This window comes from Macaca fascicularis, chromosome 12, assembly GCF_037993035.2.
Source record: "Macaca fascicularis isolate 582-1 chromosome 12, T2T-MFA8v1.1".
In the NCBI taxonomy this organism is placed as follows: Eukaryota; Metazoa; Chordata; class Mammalia; order Primates; family Cercopithecidae; genus Macaca; species Macaca fascicularis.
Genome location: NC_088386.1, coordinates 10,304,277 through 10,323,336, shown reverse-complemented (window position 1 = coordinate 10,323,336; position 19,060 = coordinate 10,304,277). Strand labels below are relative to the sequence as shown.

At 38.0% G+C, this 19,060-nt stretch overlaps 1 protein-coding gene across 27 annotated transcripts in view; it reads right to left on the bottom strand.

Moving 5' to 3' along the window:
- The window catches only part of CLASP1 (cytoplasmic linker associated protein 1), a 309,768-nt gene that overhangs the window by 78,230 nt on the left and 212,478 nt on the right, over positions 1 to 19,060 (bottom strand). For 10 of the 27 annotated variants that reach the window (XR_012421050.1, XM_045366933.2, XM_065525364.1 and 7 more), the window contains 2 exons: positions 13,838 to 13,942; positions 8,924 to 9,091 (listed from right to left, as the gene is read on the bottom strand). Coding sequence is in view for 25 of the 27 variants with exons in the window: in XM_045366933.2 (XP_045222868.1) it covers positions 8,924 to 9,091; positions 13,838 to 13,942 (273 nt within the window). In the remaining 2 variants the exon portion in view is untranslated. Of the gene's footprint in view, positions 1 to 2,379; positions 2,488 to 8,923; positions 9,092 to 11,195; positions 11,223 to 13,837; positions 13,943 to 19,060 lie in introns of all 27 variants that reach the window. The other 17 variants (XR_012421051.1, XM_074008821.1, XM_065525356.1 and 14 more) reach the window with 3 other exon arrangements.

The window sequence follows — 19,060 nt, the reverse complement described above, 5'->3', positions numbered from 1 at the left end:
ACCTTCTGGGATGTATCTTTGAGTTCCCAGGTCCTAACCCCAAGCCTGGGAATAAATGATTCAGAAACATCTTCTAAGCACCCTCCCATCAAGAAGCCACAGAACGAGCATTTAATATATTTTTCAAGGAACAGATGAAAAACACTGAATTATCCAAACTACTTCCAAATGAGGCAGGCTTGAAGTCAAATCTGAATTCAAACCCTGGCTCCACCATTTAGCTGTGTGATCCTGAGAAAGTGGCTTATTCTCCCTAAGACTCTGATGATGATGATACCTGTCCCAGAGGATGAACAGGGACCACACAGCATTATGCTTGCTGACTGCTCCAAATGGTGTGCATACACATGAGCAATGCTGTTGTTCTTGCCGGACATAAGTTTTAGGGTTAGGTTTAACCTAAGGAGGGGAAACGCATGATACAAAAATTTAGCTCGAAGAACTTAACTACTGCCCTGACCACAACAGAAGACATGTGCTGATGCTAGAGTTTGTGAGGACCCACACCTTCTGCCTTGGTAGTGGCAATTACACATTTCAACATTCTGGGTTGTCACCAAGACAGCTAAGCAGATCCACTTAATCAAACAATGCACAAAACAGACAAGATTCACTCAACCACTCAGAGTTCAATTAGGGTCTCAAGAATTCAGCACACCTCGCCTGCTCCACGTGCCAGATACCAAAGGAGGCTTCCACGGACAGTATCAAAAATAACAGTACATATTTGAAAGGAAAACACTGAATTGCTTCTAAGAGACAAAATAACGAATAAAGGACTGAATTGTTCACTCATAAATAGGTTGTTCAGAAGTTCAAATAGTGAGCAAGGATGCAAAGATATACAGCCTTAATTTAAAAGGAAAAATCACCAGTTCATTCAGAAAAAAAAAAAAAAATCATCATTGCCACCTCTGATTATTGAGAATTCTGCTGTAATGCTTCAGACTGCTGTGGAATAGGTGGCATGCAATAGGTAAGCTGCCCCACTCAGGGGCTCATGCTAACAAGGTGGAACACCTCACAACAGGTATTGCCTCGCTAAATCACAGGGACCGTCTAGCAGGGCTTTGGCATGTGGTTGCCTGTTCTTTTTCAGAATCTCATTAAGGACAATGGGTCATAAAGAAATGTATCTAGATTTTTATTATCGATACTGATTAGGGAAAAAAGATCAGAAGCAGTGAATAACATTTTTAGAACGAGCTACGTAGAGGCATATATTAAGACCTTATGCTTTTAACATCCCTCTTTCGTAGTGACATGTATAGTTTTCAAAAGACCAGTTATATAAATATATAGTTGGCCAGGCGCGGTGGCTCAAGCCTGTAATCCCAGCACTTTGGGAGGCCGAGACGGGCGGATCACGAGGTCAGGAGATCGAGACCATCCTGGGTAACACAGTGAAACCCCGTCTCTACTAAAAATACAAAAACTTAGCCGGGCGAGGTGGCAGGCGCCTGTAGTCCCAGCTACTCGGGAGGCTGAGGCAGGAGAATGGCGTGAACCCGGGAGGCGGAGCTTGCAGTGAGCTGAGATCCGGCCACTGCACTCCAGCCTGGGTGACAGAGCGAGACTCCGTCTCAAAAAATAAAAAAAAAAATAAAAAAAAAAAAATATATATATATAGTTAAAATTAATAGACTGCTGGAGTCCAAAGATCCATATAATTTCAGGTCTAGGTCTAATTATTACAAAATGATTTCTACGTTTACGCTTATCAAGAGGAAAATGGACATCTGTACAGCACTTAACATGGCAAGCAGCCAAAAATAATTATTGAAGAATACAAAATATTCCTTTTCACAAAAGTATGTGCTGACAGATGTCTTTTGGGGATCAACAGTTTATACTAACTAAAAAGGGTTTATTATGTGTCCATTTTAGAAGGCAGGACTATTAACACTAAACAGAAAACTCATTTACTTTTCTAAACATTATTGCAATTGTACTTTTGTTCCTTCTTTGAATTAAATTACACACAGACTGATCTGTAGTAGAATTAAAGATAAATTGTAAAAAGTCAATGACTCAGAATAAACTTTGGATTAACTTTATTTTTAAGCAGCAACGAACTTCGGCTGAGTTTTGCCTTCGGTTAGAAATGACAACACAGATGGGCTTGCTGAGAGCAAGTGGTCATCAATGACAACAGTACAGAGTGAAGTGGTGTTTTTTTCCTCTAATATATAAAAATTCGAAGTTGCCAGAATTCAAGCATGCAGAGGGGGACAACGGGGTAACTAAGGAAGAGGAAAGAAAGAAGAAAGGACCACAAGGACAGTAGAGGAGGAAAAGCAGGTCATTCCACCTAGCAGTGTCTTGGACAAGCAGGGTAAGGAACTCTTTGCTCCTCAGCCAGCGCCTACGTGTACTCACCAAGTGGAGGAAAGCCCCGAGCAGGGCTTGTATCTCGGCTGCTCTCACGGCTGGTATCGCGGCTGCACCCCTGACTCATGCTGGGTCGAGGGATACGGCTGCTCCGTGCTAGCGTGCAGCATGAAGGGTTTCAGAGAAGGTGAACAAGTTTAATGAAGACAGAAAAACTCACAAAATGTCAGTCACATTTGGTTACTGTAATTACAACATTGTTCACGCTGGGGAGTTCTGATGACTGAGCCGCCTATCCATGCTGTCTCACTGACTGACATGCCAACAGGGGAGGGTTTGGGTAAAATGTGATTATGCTCAATGCCTCAGAAAGCTGTGAATTTCAGTATGAAGGTGAAATTACACCTAAATGTAAGAAGTGAAAAGAAATCTTTCCGAACAACAAACTGGCATCAGAAAATACAAGATCAAAGGCCTTTTAGAAATGATCAGTTTTTATGAGTTTAGCAAACTTCTCAACAAGAGGACAAAAAACCAAAACTGTATTCATACGCACTTGTTTCTTAGAAAGGTAATTTAATTTGGATTAACAAACAGAATAACCATGTCGGTCACTTAAGTCCATGAACTTACCTAATGAAAAGGAAGAGGGCTCACTGCTCCCAGGCTGGCCATCTTCACCAAGAGAAGCCATAAGGGTTGACATAACCAGACAGCCTACCCACTCCAAGTAAGTGTGCAGATGCTTCACACATATCCAATTCTCGAAACCAGCAGGTAGAAAAAGTGGTGACTGTTATCCTTTCCTTTACTGATCCCAACATCTTATCCCTGCTTTTTCTATGAGAATCCAGAAAGATCTGCCTGTGCTCTACCAAGCACCGTCACTGACCCAGTCTTCCACACTGTGTCTCCAGCAAGTAGATCAATACTCTCAGTACTTGGGGGAAAGACCCCTCCACTGACCTGAGAACAGCAAATAACTTTCTGATCATCTACGGATACAGTTAATCATTCTCATGTTATAAAACACCGAGACTACAAGACAGAATTGCATGGATAGCCCAGGGTCTCATAAAAACGGGGCTGTGAAGCTCAGAAAATACCCTTGTTTCTCCATCTGAGAAAATGGAGATACATTACTGGCAAAATACTCCAAAACAACCTTAGATATTGAATACATGTACGTGGACTGCCTAATGTAACAGCTGATGGGGACAATATACGCTTCCATCTTGAGAGGAGGGACTAGAAAAAATGTCAAGAGATTTTAGAAAATACTTGCATCGCTGATCTAAAAACAAGTATGTTTCCATACTGCAACAAACATTGTCTATTATTTAAGAGCAAAGATTTGTTATACAGCGAAAGTATAACAAGAATGTCTTATAAACCAGAATCATAACACCCCTTGATTAAAAAAAAAGAATATGAAAGGGAAAACCAAAGTCAACTTTCTATTGTGCTCAGCCGCTCAGTGCTAGAGTAGAACTAGACTCTGAAGGCATTTAAGTGAAATCCAAATGCTTAGTACTGGTCAGGAAAAAAAAAAAAAAAAGTCAAGCACAGGAACATCATCTCAACAATGTAGACATAAAGGGCTTTATTTGGGGGTTCACCAGAAATTCTTAAGCTCTCCTTAATTTTGCCAGAGTGATGTGAAAGCACTGAATTTTTACTCAAAGTAGTAGTGACTATTTAATCAGCAATTCTTGATGACATTCTAAACAGCTCCTACAATGATGACAAAAGGAGATGCCAAATTAAATGCTTAAAAAACTAGGGAACATGTACTGGCTCTACCAATCTGGAAAACTTTCCTAGAATGTACACAGCAATACCACTCATCCTTAGAAAACCAGTGCCAAATCTGAGTCAAAAACTGACCATTCCAGTTCCACGCCATCTCACTGGTCCAGCCACTTGGCCTCTTTGGGTCTCAAGCCTCCCATTAGGAAAACGAGGAAAAAGAACACGTCTCCTCATTTTAAATGAGAAGGGTACTGTGAGATAATGCGCATACATAAGTATGTATTTCCAAGTCTCTTGCTGAAGAGCACACGTGAAAATTTTGTCGTATTCCACTGCTCACTCCAAAACAAACGATAAAAAAGCTATAAAAAGTCTTGATAGTTGTTTAAACAAGTTCATGCTTAGTTGAGCATTTTCTTAATAGTTCTTGCCTGATTATTTCTGAATTTTTCCCAGCCCCATCTCCTTCCTTAAATTCATATACATGCTAGAACAATGGGGAAAAAATGCTGTCTTTTTGGTCTGAGTCTGTTTTGTGAAGACAATAAAAAGCATTAACAGTAGTAAACAGATATGCTCTGAAATAACAGTATGCATAAATTTCTTAACAAGGTTTACCCCCCAACCCCCGTATTTCACCCAGAGACAGTTTATTCACCCATTTGAGCTGATTTTCTCCTTTAACATATGGCTAGTAGCAATATAAAGAAAAATAACTCTGTCTGTTTATGATTTTGTGAAAATATGGCCATAGTTACCCTAAACTTCAAGAGCTCTGGCATCATTTACTCTTCAAAGTAAACCTAGTGGTGACATCAATGGTTCAAATGTTAAATAATTTAAAATACAAGAGAAACACAAACTCACTTATACTACTACTTTGAAAGACTAATATAAAAGAAGAATTTAAAATAAGTATATTTATTTATTTCATTTCTTTCTTTCTTTCTTTTTTTGAGATGGAGTCTCGCTCTGCCACCTGAGCTAGACTGCAATGGCATGATCTCAACTCATTGCAACCTCCGCCCCCCAGGTTCAAGTGATTCTCTTGTCTCAGCCTACCGAGTAGCTGGGATTACAGGTGCACGCCACCACGCCCAGCTAATTTTTTGTAGTTTAGAGATGGGGTTTCACCATGTTGCCCAGGCTGGTCTCAAACTCCTGAACTCAGGCAATCCACCCGCTTCAGCCTCCCAAAGTGTTAGGATTACAGGCGTGAGCCACTGCGCCCGGCCTATTTTTTATTTTTGAGCCCAGCCTATATTTTATTTTTGAGACAGAGTCTCCTTCTGTTGACAAGCCGGGATTTGGTGGCACAATCTTGGCTCACTGCAACCTCCGCCATCCAGGTTTAAGTGATTCTCCTGTCTCAGCCTCCTAAGTAGCTGCGATTACAGGCACGCACCACCACAGCCAGCTAATTTTTCTATTTTTAGTAGAGATGGGGTTTTGCCATGGTGGTCAGATTGGTCTCAACTCCTGACCTCAAGGGATTCACCCATCTCAGCCTCCCAAAGTGCTGGAATTACAGGCGTGAGTCACTGCACCCGGCCTAAAATAAGTATATACATGATTTTTTATAAATGAATTAATTAGGTGATCAAAACTAAAAGAAAAAAAAAACACCAAAATAATTTGTCTCTTTAAGTGCCAAACTAAATGTTCTATGTGAAAATATGTTACAGAGGAGAAGGCATAAGAGGGAGAGACAAGGAAAACATACTTGTACGGTGAACTTCCTAAAAAAGCAGTATTCCTAGGTACCTCTGGGGTCTTCTGCTTACACGAAATGCTGGGAAGCCATAAGATCCATAAGATACCCACTTGATTGGTTTACATTTCTTGATAGACACTCTACCCTACTTCAGTGTTTTAATGGTAATCTTGACTTTTACATCTTAAGGAAGGGTCCAACCAGGACTCATGAAAGCAGAATATAAGAGAATTAATAAAAAGCACCAGAAGTTAAAGACATGAAATGTCTCTCTGGTCTAGACATTTTCATGTCTTGGTCTTAAGACAGTAGTCTCATTTCACAGTTGAAATGAACTATTATTAATGTTTAATTATTTCAAAGTATTTTAACCAGAAAACTTTAAGAACATTTTAAATACACATCCACAGAATGAAAGCTGCAAAAATATCAAATGTGTTTTCATAGCCTTTCCATAGATGAGTGGGAGAAGAGAACAAGGGCAAACTTCCAAAATATAATCACTACAGATATTGGTGATTTATGTGACATTATTGTATCTATAAAGTATTATCTTTAGGACATACAGAAATAAAACAACTTAAAAATATATTTTCCTACTCGGACAGCTTATGAGGGAACAAATCACCAAGAAAAAAGAGAGTAGCAGGGATATATTTTGCTTCTTGAATATTCAACAGGAATTGCAGGCTGTTTTGCTTAAGAAAATTTAAATGCCAAAGAAGATCCTTGGCATTAGTTTTAAAACAAATGAAAAAAGAAAATTTTGTTAAGAAGTATCATTTCAAACAAAAAGAGGCATAGGTGAACCAAACACAATTTGTAGATAACTACAATTAATTCTCAGTGCAAATTCCAAACCTAGTTTAGCTATCATTAAAACTGTTGAATTCGTTGGTTTGGGAATTATAGAAAATATTCCTAAAAGATGTTCCTCCTCTTTTTTTCAACAATTATATTGAAAATTGCTATACAATGAGTCAAATGTTAAGAAACATAGGCATATATCCAGTATATACTAAACGATAATAGTAATATATAATCTATTACTGAATAATGCTATTATGTCTGCCACCCTATTAAACGGAATTTCTAAGCAATACCACAGGAAAAAAATGAAAATACATTTTATCCATATATATTTCTTTATAAGCATATATTCTCACAATGTGTGGAAATTTAAAGAAAATATCTTCCTTAATATGACCTCAAAGCTCCACACATAACTGATCCCTTTAGCATCAAGGAAGTAACTTTCTTCAAATAAAGGTTCAAATAACTCTTTGGAAGGGAACAGGCTTCTCTTAAGTTCCTACTGATGCTCCATAATACCTGTTTTAAAAACGTATAAAATATTGTCTTTTCAACTACACACAACACAAACCTCTTAGTTAAAATCATGGAACACATTAGAATTACGTTAGATAAATGAAGTTGGGTTATCTCCCAGTTTTCAGAAGAAGATTAAATTGGCATCTTCAATAATATAAAAAGAAAAAAATCTCAAAACAGAAAAGAATCTTTCAATGTATAAAACTAACATGGATTGCAGACAGACATCCTATAAACTTAAACAATTAACTATGGAAAAAGACAGCTAAAACGTAACACCTAGATTTAAAATCAAATGCATTTTCCAAACATAAATACGTTACAGCATCAGACATAAAATTCAGATATTCCAGCTGTGCCCTTTTCTATTGTTGTATCCACATCGCCAATCAAATAACTTGTCAGCTAAGAGACCACACTATGCAATGCCAGTAAAAAGCTGGCATCATAGAGAATTACTAAAACCATGAAATACTTTCTACTTGCTTTGGAAATAGGATTTCAAATCAAACCTTATCCATTCTTAAATATCTTCTCCTGCCTTCTCGTAGCTAAGGTGGCCTTCAAAGACTTTCATGAGCTGGACTCTACCAGTCTCTGCCCCCAACTCCCACCCACTCTGACTTTCGGTACAGTAGCCAAATGAATGACGTATGGCTGCCTCTTGCCTGACTGCTTCTGCAGATGCTTCTCTCTCCTCTGGAAACCTTTCCCTCCTCTCCCCACCTGGACCAATCCCATCTTGTACTTCATGAAACCAGAACCTACACTGGGCAGCCTCCCCTAGCAGGAAATCTGGGGTGGCCAAGGGTCTAAGATACCCCTTTTTTAGGTCATAGTTTTGATTATGGGGAGCACCCCATCATAGTATTTGTCTTACTGTCTTACATTTCCACCTCTCCCCAACAGATATCAAGCTTTTTGAAGTCAAAATCTAAATCTATGCCATGTATCTTCTAATTCTCAGGTCTAACAAAGTGCCTGGTACATCACAGTAAACACTGTTGATGAGATAAATGAATAAATGAGAAAGATAAGCCAACACAATGTAAGAATACAGTAGTCTGATTTTACATTAATACATTTTACCCTTAGGAAGTAAAGAAGTCATAGAGTATTAATTTAGATTTTTTGTATTATATCACAAAGACTTCTAAATTTTATATTTAAAAAGGTAGTATATGAATTAGATTTTAATGGAATAAAATATATTTAAGCTACTGAGAGTAATTCACATGATTCTATACACTATTACAAAGAAGCTAAGTAACACAAAAATAAATATTATATATTGGTTTGAATCAATTCCTAGCTTGCATGCTTAAACAAATCTATGTCAAAAGTAACTATACATATTTTTTAACCATAAGTTTCACCAATTAGAGAAGATCAGAATTAAAATAAATGTGGACCCTAAATGTTGTTTTTGAAAAATTCATGTAGGTTAATGTCTACTTAGTGCTAATCAGTAAAAGGAAAATGAAAAGCAACACTGCTTCTAGTTGTGGGGGAAACACCCTATTTCCCCAATTCCAGTGCTTGGTACAATGACTGCAAAATACAAAAGCCTATAATGACATAATTCCTTCCCATCAATTTGAATGGTTAAGTCCCACATATTTTTCTAACTGAAACCTCAATATGCCAAAATCTGTATAAAGCACACCCAGGCAAAGTGACATCCTCAGTTCAAAAAATAGATCTATATTTCCTACATTAGACATAGTCATTAGCTTATAATCAAAACTATGACCAAGCTGGGAATGGTTTTCCAAGATCTTTGAGAATCCTTACCTAATCCTATTCGGTTTGGACTTGTTTCCCGGCTACATCCCTGGCTCCTGGGAATCTTGCTTCGCTTTTCTGAGGACGGTGTCACAGGTGGGCCTCGTGAGGAGCCCCCAGCAAGTCCACCATAACCACTTCCCAACAATTTTCCTGGGGAACTTGACCGGCTGCCAGCTAAAAGTGAAGCAAAATGACAATGAATAATAGATGTAAATGTAGGAATAAACTATAATACTTTCAAAAGCCAGGTTTTACACATTAATTTGGCTAAAATACAGAATTTTATATAAAAATAAATTTTTATTTGGTGGTAATTTTTTAAAATGTAGGAGCATAAAAGACAACTGAATATCATAAAAGAATATACTTAGAAGAATTACTGGTAGAATAGCCTCCTTATTCCACAGTAAATATCTACAAATACTACAAAGGTGTTTATTCTTGTTCTGGTTTTTTTATTCTGTAAGAGCTGATTATGTTAAAAATTTTAGGTGTCACTGCTAGAAGAGCAGAAGTAGAACTATAACAATTTTCTTAAGCATTAGCTACAGAAAATAGATCCAAGAAAATTCTATTAATCTGACAAATGATATAAAAGGGAGTAGGGGGATAAAATAACCAGAAACCTGGTAAATAAAAATCACAAAATAAGATAGAAGTTCAAATATATTAGTTAATCATAACAAATGTGGCAGGACTAATTCATCTATTTAAAAGAGATTAAAACAAGCCTGGGCTGGTGGCTCATGTCTGTAGTCCCAGCACTTTGGGAGGCCAAGGTGGGAGGATCACTTGAGCCCAGGAGTTTGAGACCAGTGTGGGCAACAACAGGGAGACCCCATTTCGCCAAAAATTTTTAAAAATTTGCCAGGCATGGTGGCACATGCCTCTAGTCCCAGCTACTCAGGAGACTGAGGTGGGAGGATCACTTGAGCCCAGGAGGTCAAGGCTGAAGTGAGCCATGAGCACACCACTGCACTTCAGACCGGGCAACAGAGCAAGACCCTGTATCTTTAAAAAAAAAAAAAAAGAAAAAAGAAAAGAAAAGAAAATGCAAAGTAAAATAAAATGAAATTCAGCTGCCTGGTATTTTTAAGAGTCAAACAATACACCACAAACAAAAACAAATAGAATAAAACACAACATTTAAAAAAGACAAAGAAGGATATTTAATATTTATGAAAGAATAATTGTCCATGAAGATACAATAATCACGAACCTTTATGCTGCAAACAACACAGCTTTGAAATATAAAACTAAAAAATGATAAAAGTACAGGGAGAAATGGAAAAAGTCACACCTACCGAAAGACCTCATGGAAAGACTAATACTACTGAAAAACTATATACCTCACAGAAATTGACAGAGCAGTCAAAATTGTGTCTGTGTGTATACATGTATGTATACAAACACACACTTCCCACATACACATATATATCCCAACAAATAGAACACACATTCTTTTTACCTTTCCGCACATGAATATTAAAAACAAAAATCATGTATTAAGCCTCAAAGTAAATCTCAAAAAAAAAGTCTACAAAAGTAGAAATAACATGGAGCACAATCTCTGAGAAGTATGCAATAAAACTGGAAATTGAAAACAAATAATATGGCTGATAATTTTTATTAATAGATAAGTAGCTAGATACATATATTACTATTTCTTGTGGGACATAATTCTCTCTTAGAGAAAACAACAAAATTTTAAGCATCACACCAATACACTCAAATGGCAATCATTTGCATTGATAGATTACCTCCCTAAGTAGAGAAGGCAATACAATTCTAAAATATAAAGGATACATTTTTTATGTACTAGAATAGAATGACCCAGAGGAAGAAAACATTTGAAGCAACACTTACCTGTAAATTTATATGTGTGTTTATTTTAAATATATATTATTTAAAAATAAGTATTATATAAATCAAAACCACCATCATTCAAATGAAACACTTAGGTGAATACTCGCAAAAATTAATAGTTTATAATGATTTAACTACAAATTGAAGTGAAAAATCATTATAAAAACCAATGAAGAATTTGTCTCAGGACCTACTAATCTCACCCATTAAATTTGAGCATACTAATAAACTATTAAACTATGTATAAAGGGGAAAGAAATCCATTTCAAACTCTAGAATTTGAACACAAAGAAAAATGCAGAAAGATTAACTAAGCTTACAATAAAGAGAGAAATTAATATTGTGCAGGGAGCATGGGGTCGGGCAGAATGCCAACAACAACAACAAAAAGGCAAGAAGAGAAACGGCTTACCACCAGCAGGATTAGCAGATCTGGATCCTTGATTATGAGAGCAGACCAAAGGACAGGCAAAAAGTGGATTAAAAGACAATAACACAATACAGAAGGTCAGCATGCAACACAACACAAAGGTCTTTGTTCACAAATACATTAGCAAAACAGCTATATTTCCTAGGACTTGTTCCTCCTATTTTTGTACTTATGTTTATCTTTGTCATTCTACATTAGCATTTATTTCAGATCTGTTCATAAAACACTTTTAAACCTACAATGTGCGAGGCTCATATCTGCTTTCTAGCTTTAAGCAACCTGAGGGAAGTGATTGTAACGTACTCATCTGTGTATCACTACCATCTTCAAAAGTGCTTACCACATAGTAAGTGCTCAATAAACATCAACTAACTGAAACTGCTGTTAACTAGTTTCACCTGTCCTGACTTCCCCTAAACCTCAAATATTTAAAATATGGCAATTATTAAGGGCCCTAAATCTAATATTAATGAAGCCTACTTAGTATTAAATCAGGACTATGAATACTAGTATATCTACATTTGTGATATATATGCTTATATTTACCACTTATTAATTGTTTAAACTTTTAATTTACATGCATAAGTTGAAAGTACAGGCTTGATCACTGGCTAGTGTGGTCACTCTTCCTGAGTATAATTTGGTGAGTGAAGTAAAACTAAGGAGTTTTAAAAGGGGAGCCCCAAGGCTAGGTACAGTATTTTTATAAGACTGAAAAATTAAAGCTGTATTATCACCCTAACCACTATTAGAGAAGGAAGTGTAATCTTCACCACCTGCCAAGGTAACCCACACATTCCTAAAACCTACAATATAAGAGAGAAAACTACAGCATTGACCTAGCTGGGGCAGGGAATCCCAAAGACCCCAATGCTGATAAACAGCATTAGAATGAAACACGTAAAATACTGTTCAACCCTCAGCCTCCACAGAGGGAAGTAACACTGCATAGTTACACTCTTAGACATTTTTTATTTGGTTTAATTTCATTATATCGACCTAGGTTCTGAGATTTGAACACTTTTTGTCAACAATTCCTTTGCAGTAAAATTTGACCCATATGTATGAGTCAAATAACCTTTTGTGTCTCCAGGCATCACTAGGGTTCAACAGAATAACCAGAGCCAAGAAGTTGTTCCCAAGATAGACACTTCCGGACTACACTTGCACCCTGGATCTGAATGAAAACTCAGTTTAAGTTCTACAGTAAGGAGAGCATTCTTGGTCTTAATGGACTCAATCTATCTTCAACTGCATCCCTTATCATGTAAATCCATTCCTAGCCTTATTTCCTAAACCTACTGAAGTAGACAGGGATCAAGGACGCTCAACTTCAGCTAGGATGGGAGTCTGCTGATCTGAAGCAATTATGACTATAAAGCTTGTGTCCATTTACTGTCTATCACATGCTAAGCTCCTAATGCTCATTAAATCCTCATGAAAACCCCATGCGGGTGGGAATTGTTATCACTCAATTTACAGACAATGAAACAATGGCTCACAAAGGTTAAAAGACTCACCCAACATCACACTGGAACCAGGATGCAAACCCAGTTTTGTCTGACACTGAAGCCCATGCTTGTAGTGTATCACACTACACAATACAACCTAGGCCACAGGAAGGTTCTGTAGCCTCACCAAAGGCAGCACTATAAGTGATCTTCTGCTTTCTTTGCAGAAATTATATAACATGAGGACTGCAGTTATCAAAGGGAAAGAATTTAAATTCAGAAGGTGTTAAGCAAGGCCATTCTCTATACTAAGACAGCTCTTAAAGTTTGGTGCAGACTGAGCACTCTCTACAACAGACAGATAGTTCCTTGGGTCACAAAGGAGGCAGACAAATGTCAGCTAGTGAGTGCTATGCTGTGGGACCACATGCAGCTCCTGGGGACAGGAAGACTTCCTTCCCATGCTCACCTTGCCCAGGAGCACTCTGCTACCCAGCTCTACTCGACATGCACACGGGGGAAGCGGGCCCCTTAAAGTTTATGTGTGGCTGGAAAGTGAGACACCAAGGGAGGATCTGAAGAGTGGCCAGAATAAATTCATTCCAGCTGTGGCTGCTTTCATGGCTAAGGCTAACAAACCAACTGACTTCACATATACAGAGACGCAATCATGGAAGCAGCTAGGCAAAGCAAGAGCCCACATGGCAGGAAGAGAGGTGTGGGCTGCAAATGTTAGAGCACAGAATTAAAGGGGGAGAGCTTTCAATGGATTTACTTATTTACCACTGGAAAGAACATAGCATTAATAGTTTTCTGCCCAAGGTACCGTTCTAAAATTACATCAGAAGGATTCCTTATCAATGCAAAAATGAGTCACAGAACAGGTTAAGTTACAATTTGACAGGCTTCAAAGGAGGGAGAAAAACTACATTTTAATGTTTAATGTTTAACAATACGAAAATGTAAATCACCTGGACAGGAGACAAATGTATGCCTGGAATGTTTCATTTTTTAAGCTTACCCAACAAACAGTAAGAATACTCACAGTATCTTAGAGCCACAAAAAATGTGTTTTTCCCTCTGAAGTCAATATAAAGATTGTAAAATGTTCAACCGCAGAATGAGCTGTTGAATAAAACTGAGGTAAGCAAGACCATAAAATATGTTTCTTACGCTGGGACTGTGAAACCACTTTAGCGCGACTGCGGCCCCGGTTATCAGGTGTAGAGGCGACGTTGGTGGCACTCCCAGAGCTTTGCCGTCTTGTGCGGATCCGACCTGGAGGACATAGCAAAAAGAGTGTTTCACAACATTTCCAGTAAGTGCCACCTACTCAAGAAAAGAACCCACGCCCCAGAAGAGAGGCACTGACCAGCCAACTACAGGGGAGCAACGGCGTGTGTGAGCAGATCCTCCACATGAGGTCTGCCACGTCCCCCTGTGTGAGAATGCACACACACGTGCATATGATCCACGCGTAACTGTTCTACGGACACAGCAGGAACTCCTGAGATGGAGCCATGGACCTGCAGTTGTTTATAGGTTCCAACTATCTTAGTATGTTATCTCTGCAGACAAGGAAGTGATATCCATTTGAGGACATTTCCCATAATTTTTTCCAGATTAAATTTTCTTTTCTATGGTCTACGAATCTGGCAAATTTCCAAAAACAGAAAATATTAGCTGTCACTGTAAAAAAAAACAAAAAACTATAGAAAATAAGAGTAATGCAAAAAAAAAAAAAAAAAACAAAAAACAAACCCAAAACAAAAAAGTCTACCTTCTTAACTCAGCCATCATAGAAGCGATAGCTCCCCAGTGAATAAACGTGTTTTTGATATGTAGCATTAAACTTCTATTTTTAAAGCATGTATGTCAGTAAGTTTCTAAGATAAAGAAAAGATAAAGCTAAAGAGAGAGATACAGCTAAAAAGAATCAGTATTAGGAGTACCAAGAGAAATGATGGCCCAAAGATAATTCAATGCTGTAGGCAGTTATGAAAAAATTACAGCAATTATTGAACCATGAAGACATAAAACTGAAAATGAATTCAGAAACACAAAATCATTAGTGATCAGACTAGTATGAGTAGCGATTAAACTTAAAAAAAAAAAAAATGGGCCTTTTTGGTTTCCAGAGAGCACAAAATGCCTCTCCAGTCATAATTCAATGGGAAAACCACAACCAACTTGAACTCCCACTGGCTTTTTATGTTGTTCAAAATCAATTCCACCCCCGCAAGCAAAAAAGCTTACAGAGAAGTAACGCAGAAAGCAAATCCTAAAGCTTGAAAAAGGTTCAAGAAAGGAAGGTAAAGAGCAATGAAAGAAAGCTGGCATTAAAAAAATAGTAAAAGTAGTTAAGAATCAATGACTTTTAATAACAGTTTAAGGAAAAACTTATACACAAACTCTAGAATCTATACAGAAGTGAAAAGCTATACCATTTACTAACAACTATATATGAGTCAATTCAGAATCCTCACAGCACATAAAGTAATTACTCCCATTTTACAGATGAGAAAACCGAGAAACAGGGAAATAAATCAATTTGTCCAATGTGACACTACTGGTCTAGATACCTGTGCCTGCCTGGCTGGCTGGCAAGGCTATGAGTGATGACCTTTGACTTTCCTAAGGAAGTCACCGAGCTAAATCAAGGCAGTCACAAAGGCAAAGTGAACATGAAAAACCAACTGAATTTAAATTCTTAAACTCATTATAAAATATTTAGGTCACAAAGACTTTTTAAATGGACATGTATACTTATTTAGCTTAAAAAATACAAACTCTCTTTGCTAACCCTCTTGTATTCTACTTTCCCCCACCATTTGGTAACATGAACCTAAACGCAGTGTTCAGCATTCCCTTTTTTTTTTTTTTTTTGTAAATACATGTCTTCACAACCAATAACTATGTGGTTTTGTTTTACATATTTAGAAAGTTTTAAAATTATAACACAAGGTCTGTATTTTTCTAAAGCATACTATTTTGCTAATATTTTACTGGAAGAGTCACTTATGTACGTATGGATAAGAGCGGATATACTTTATTTTTTCCATATAACTAACTAATGTTGAAATAAATTTACTTAACAGCTTTCTTACTGATTAAAATGCCACCTTCATTGTTTATCAAGCAGCACTTGTGTGTGTCTGGGTTTCTCAACCTTCTAGTCAATGTGTTCATACCTACATGACATCACAATACTGTGATTAGCTTTTTATTAACTAATTAATTAATATATGAGGCAGAGTCTCTTTCTGTTGCCCATGCTGGAGTGCAGTGGTATGTGATCTTGGCTTACTGCAACCTCTGCCTCCTGGGATCAAGCGATTCTCCTGCCTCAGCCTCCCCAGTAGCTGGGATCACAGGCACACACCACCACACCTGGCTAATTTTTGTATTTTTAGTACAGACAGGATCTGACCATGTTGGCTAGGCTGGTCTTCAATTCCTGACCTCAAGTGATCCACCCGCCCTGGCCTCCTAAAGTTCTGGGATTATGGGCGGGAGCCACTGCACCTGCCTGTGATGAGCTTTTTTTAAAAGGACATCCTGCTAATTGGCAGGACAAGTAAATTCACCTTTTCCTAAGCCCTTTGCTCTCTTCCATATGTACGTGCAGACACAATAATACCTGTTGAAATGCTGACTGGCATTATGCGAAAGTCTGGGTTAAGGGGAAAAGCTTTATAACACTGGTCTTCTCATTCATTATATCTTCTATGTTTAACTTTTTCGATGCCTTTTGGTAAAGTTTGATCATTTTTTCAAAGTTCTTACTCAATTTTTATAGACTTGTTTAAAGTTGCTTTATTTTTATATTTTATTAAATTATATTGTCTGTTCTTGGCAGGTAAGAATGGAATCGTTATATTTTGATCCTAACACACTAGGATTCTGCTAAACTTTTATTAATTCTACTAATTTGTATACAGATTTGGGGTTATCTAAATAGAATAAAACTCACAAATAACTCATCAGCTTATTCCCCTGAAATAATTCACTTTTACTTCTTTGCCTTTATTGTGGTATCTTGGTCATGTAATACAATACAAAATAGAAGCAGTGAGGGTAAGCACTGTTGACTCAAACAAGATTTTTTAAAAGAATTTCTGAAATTTCACAGAAAGTGTATCTGTCAACAGGTTAAGAAAATTTGGCCTTGTGCAGTGGTTCACACCTGTAATCCCAGCACTTCGGGAGGCTGAGGGGACTGGATCACCTGAGGTCAGGAGTGTGAGACCTGCCTGGCCAATGTGGAGAAACCCCGTTTCTACTAAAAATGCAAAAATTAGCCAGGCGTGGTGGCATACGCCTGTAATCCCAGCTACTCCGAAGGCTGAGGCAGGAGAATCTCTTGAACCCGGGGCGGAGGTTGCAGTCAGCTGAGATTGTGCCACTGTACTCCAGCCTGGGCAAAAGAGCAAAAAACTGTCTGAAAAAGAAAAGAAAGAAAAGGAAATTCATTTCTGTGCCTAGTTGCCAAGAATTTTTATCACAAACGTTTGAATTTTTTGATGTTTTGATCTTTTGAGATAAGAGGGTTTTTCTCCTGAATTTGAACTACATTAATAAATTTTAAAGTATTAGGCCAGGCGCAGCAGCTCACGCCTGTAATTCCAGCACTTTGGGAGGCTGAGGTGGGCAGATCCCTTGAGGACAAGAGTTTGAGACCAGCCTGGCCAACATGGCGAAACCCCATCTGTACTAAAAATACAAAAAATCAGTCGGGCATGGTGGTGCAGGCCTCTAATGCCAGCTACTTTGAAGGCTGAGGCACGAGAATTGCTTGAACCTGGGAGGCAAAGGTTGCAGTGAGCCAAAATCGTGCCACTGCACTCTAGCCTAGGCAACAAAGTGAGACTCTGTCTCAAAAAGAAAAGAAGAAAACTTAAACTTGGGCTGAACCTACATGGTCATGACATATACACTCACATACACAATGTTTGTATGTGCTCTGGTCATACTAGCTGCATAAAGCCAGTGAGGGAAGTACTCCCTCTTTTCCTTTGCTCTGAGTTTACGTAAGCTTGGAATTACCTGTTTTTATTATGTTTTTTTGCATCTCCACTGATAAACTGACAATGCAATTATCCAATGTTTGATACTTGCGTGTGGAACCATCTGAGCATGGCAGGAATTTAGAGTATCTTTTCCATTTTTATTGTTTATTTTGGCAGGGCGGGAATAGGGCAACAAATTTAACTACTGATTCAAATTGTTTAATGAGCAGTCTTAAAACCACTCACATGGCTCATTTCTTTGAAGAAAACAGTTTTGGGTTTTCTTGAAATTTGTGCAATTTGTTTTTGAATTGAATTTATCTTATTACCTTAATTTTTAAAAATTATTATTATGTTTTCTTTGAGACAGAGTCTAGCTCTGCTGCCTAGGCTAGTGATCACAGCTCACTGATGCCTCACTTCCCAGGTTCAAGCTGTCCTCCCACCTTAGCCTTCTAGTAGCTGGGAGCAGCTGGGACTACAGGTGCATGTCACCACGACAAACTAATTTATGAATTTTCTGTGGAGACGGGGGTCTCACTATGTTGCCCAGGCTGGTCTCAAACTGGCCTCAAGCAATCCTCTCACCTTGGCTTCCCGAAGTGCTGGGATTATAGGCATGAGCCATTGTACCTGGCTTCCTATTACCTTTAAAACTCTACTGATGCACATTTATGCCTAATTTATTATTCTTAACAGTTAATTTGTACCTTTTCTGTATTTCGTCATTTTTCAAAAGTTTGCCTACTTTATCAGTATTTTCAAAAACTGAAATTTTGCTGGTTGCAGTGGCTCACATCTGTAAGCACAGCACTTTGGGAGGCTGAGGAAGGTGGATTACTTGAGGCCAGGAGTTCGAGACCAGCCTGGGCAACATGGAGAGCCCTACCTCAGCCTCCCAAAGTGCTGAGATTACAGGCGTGAGCCACTGTGCCTGGCTTTCGTGTCTTTCACCAATTATGAAAAATTCCCAACCATCATCTCTTCAAATATTGTCTGTGCCCCATTCTCCCTCTTCTTCTTAAACTCCCATTAGACATGTTAAATTTCTTTACTATCTTGCATGTAACTTAACAACTTTGTCATATTTTCTAACTCTGTACTATAGTCTGGATAATTTCTTCCTAACTTTCTTAATTCATGAGTTCTCTCTTCAGTTACACTGATTCTACTGCTCAATTTACCCATGCAGTTTTTTATTTTTATTTTTTTCAGACAGAGTCTTGCTCTGTTGTCCTGACTGTAGTACAGCGGTTATGATCATGGCTCACTACAGCCTCAACCTTCTGTGCTCAAGGGATCCCCCTGCCCCAGCCTCACAAGTATCTGGGGCTACACGTGTGCACCACCATGCCTGGTTAACTGTAAAAAAAATTTTTTTGGTAGA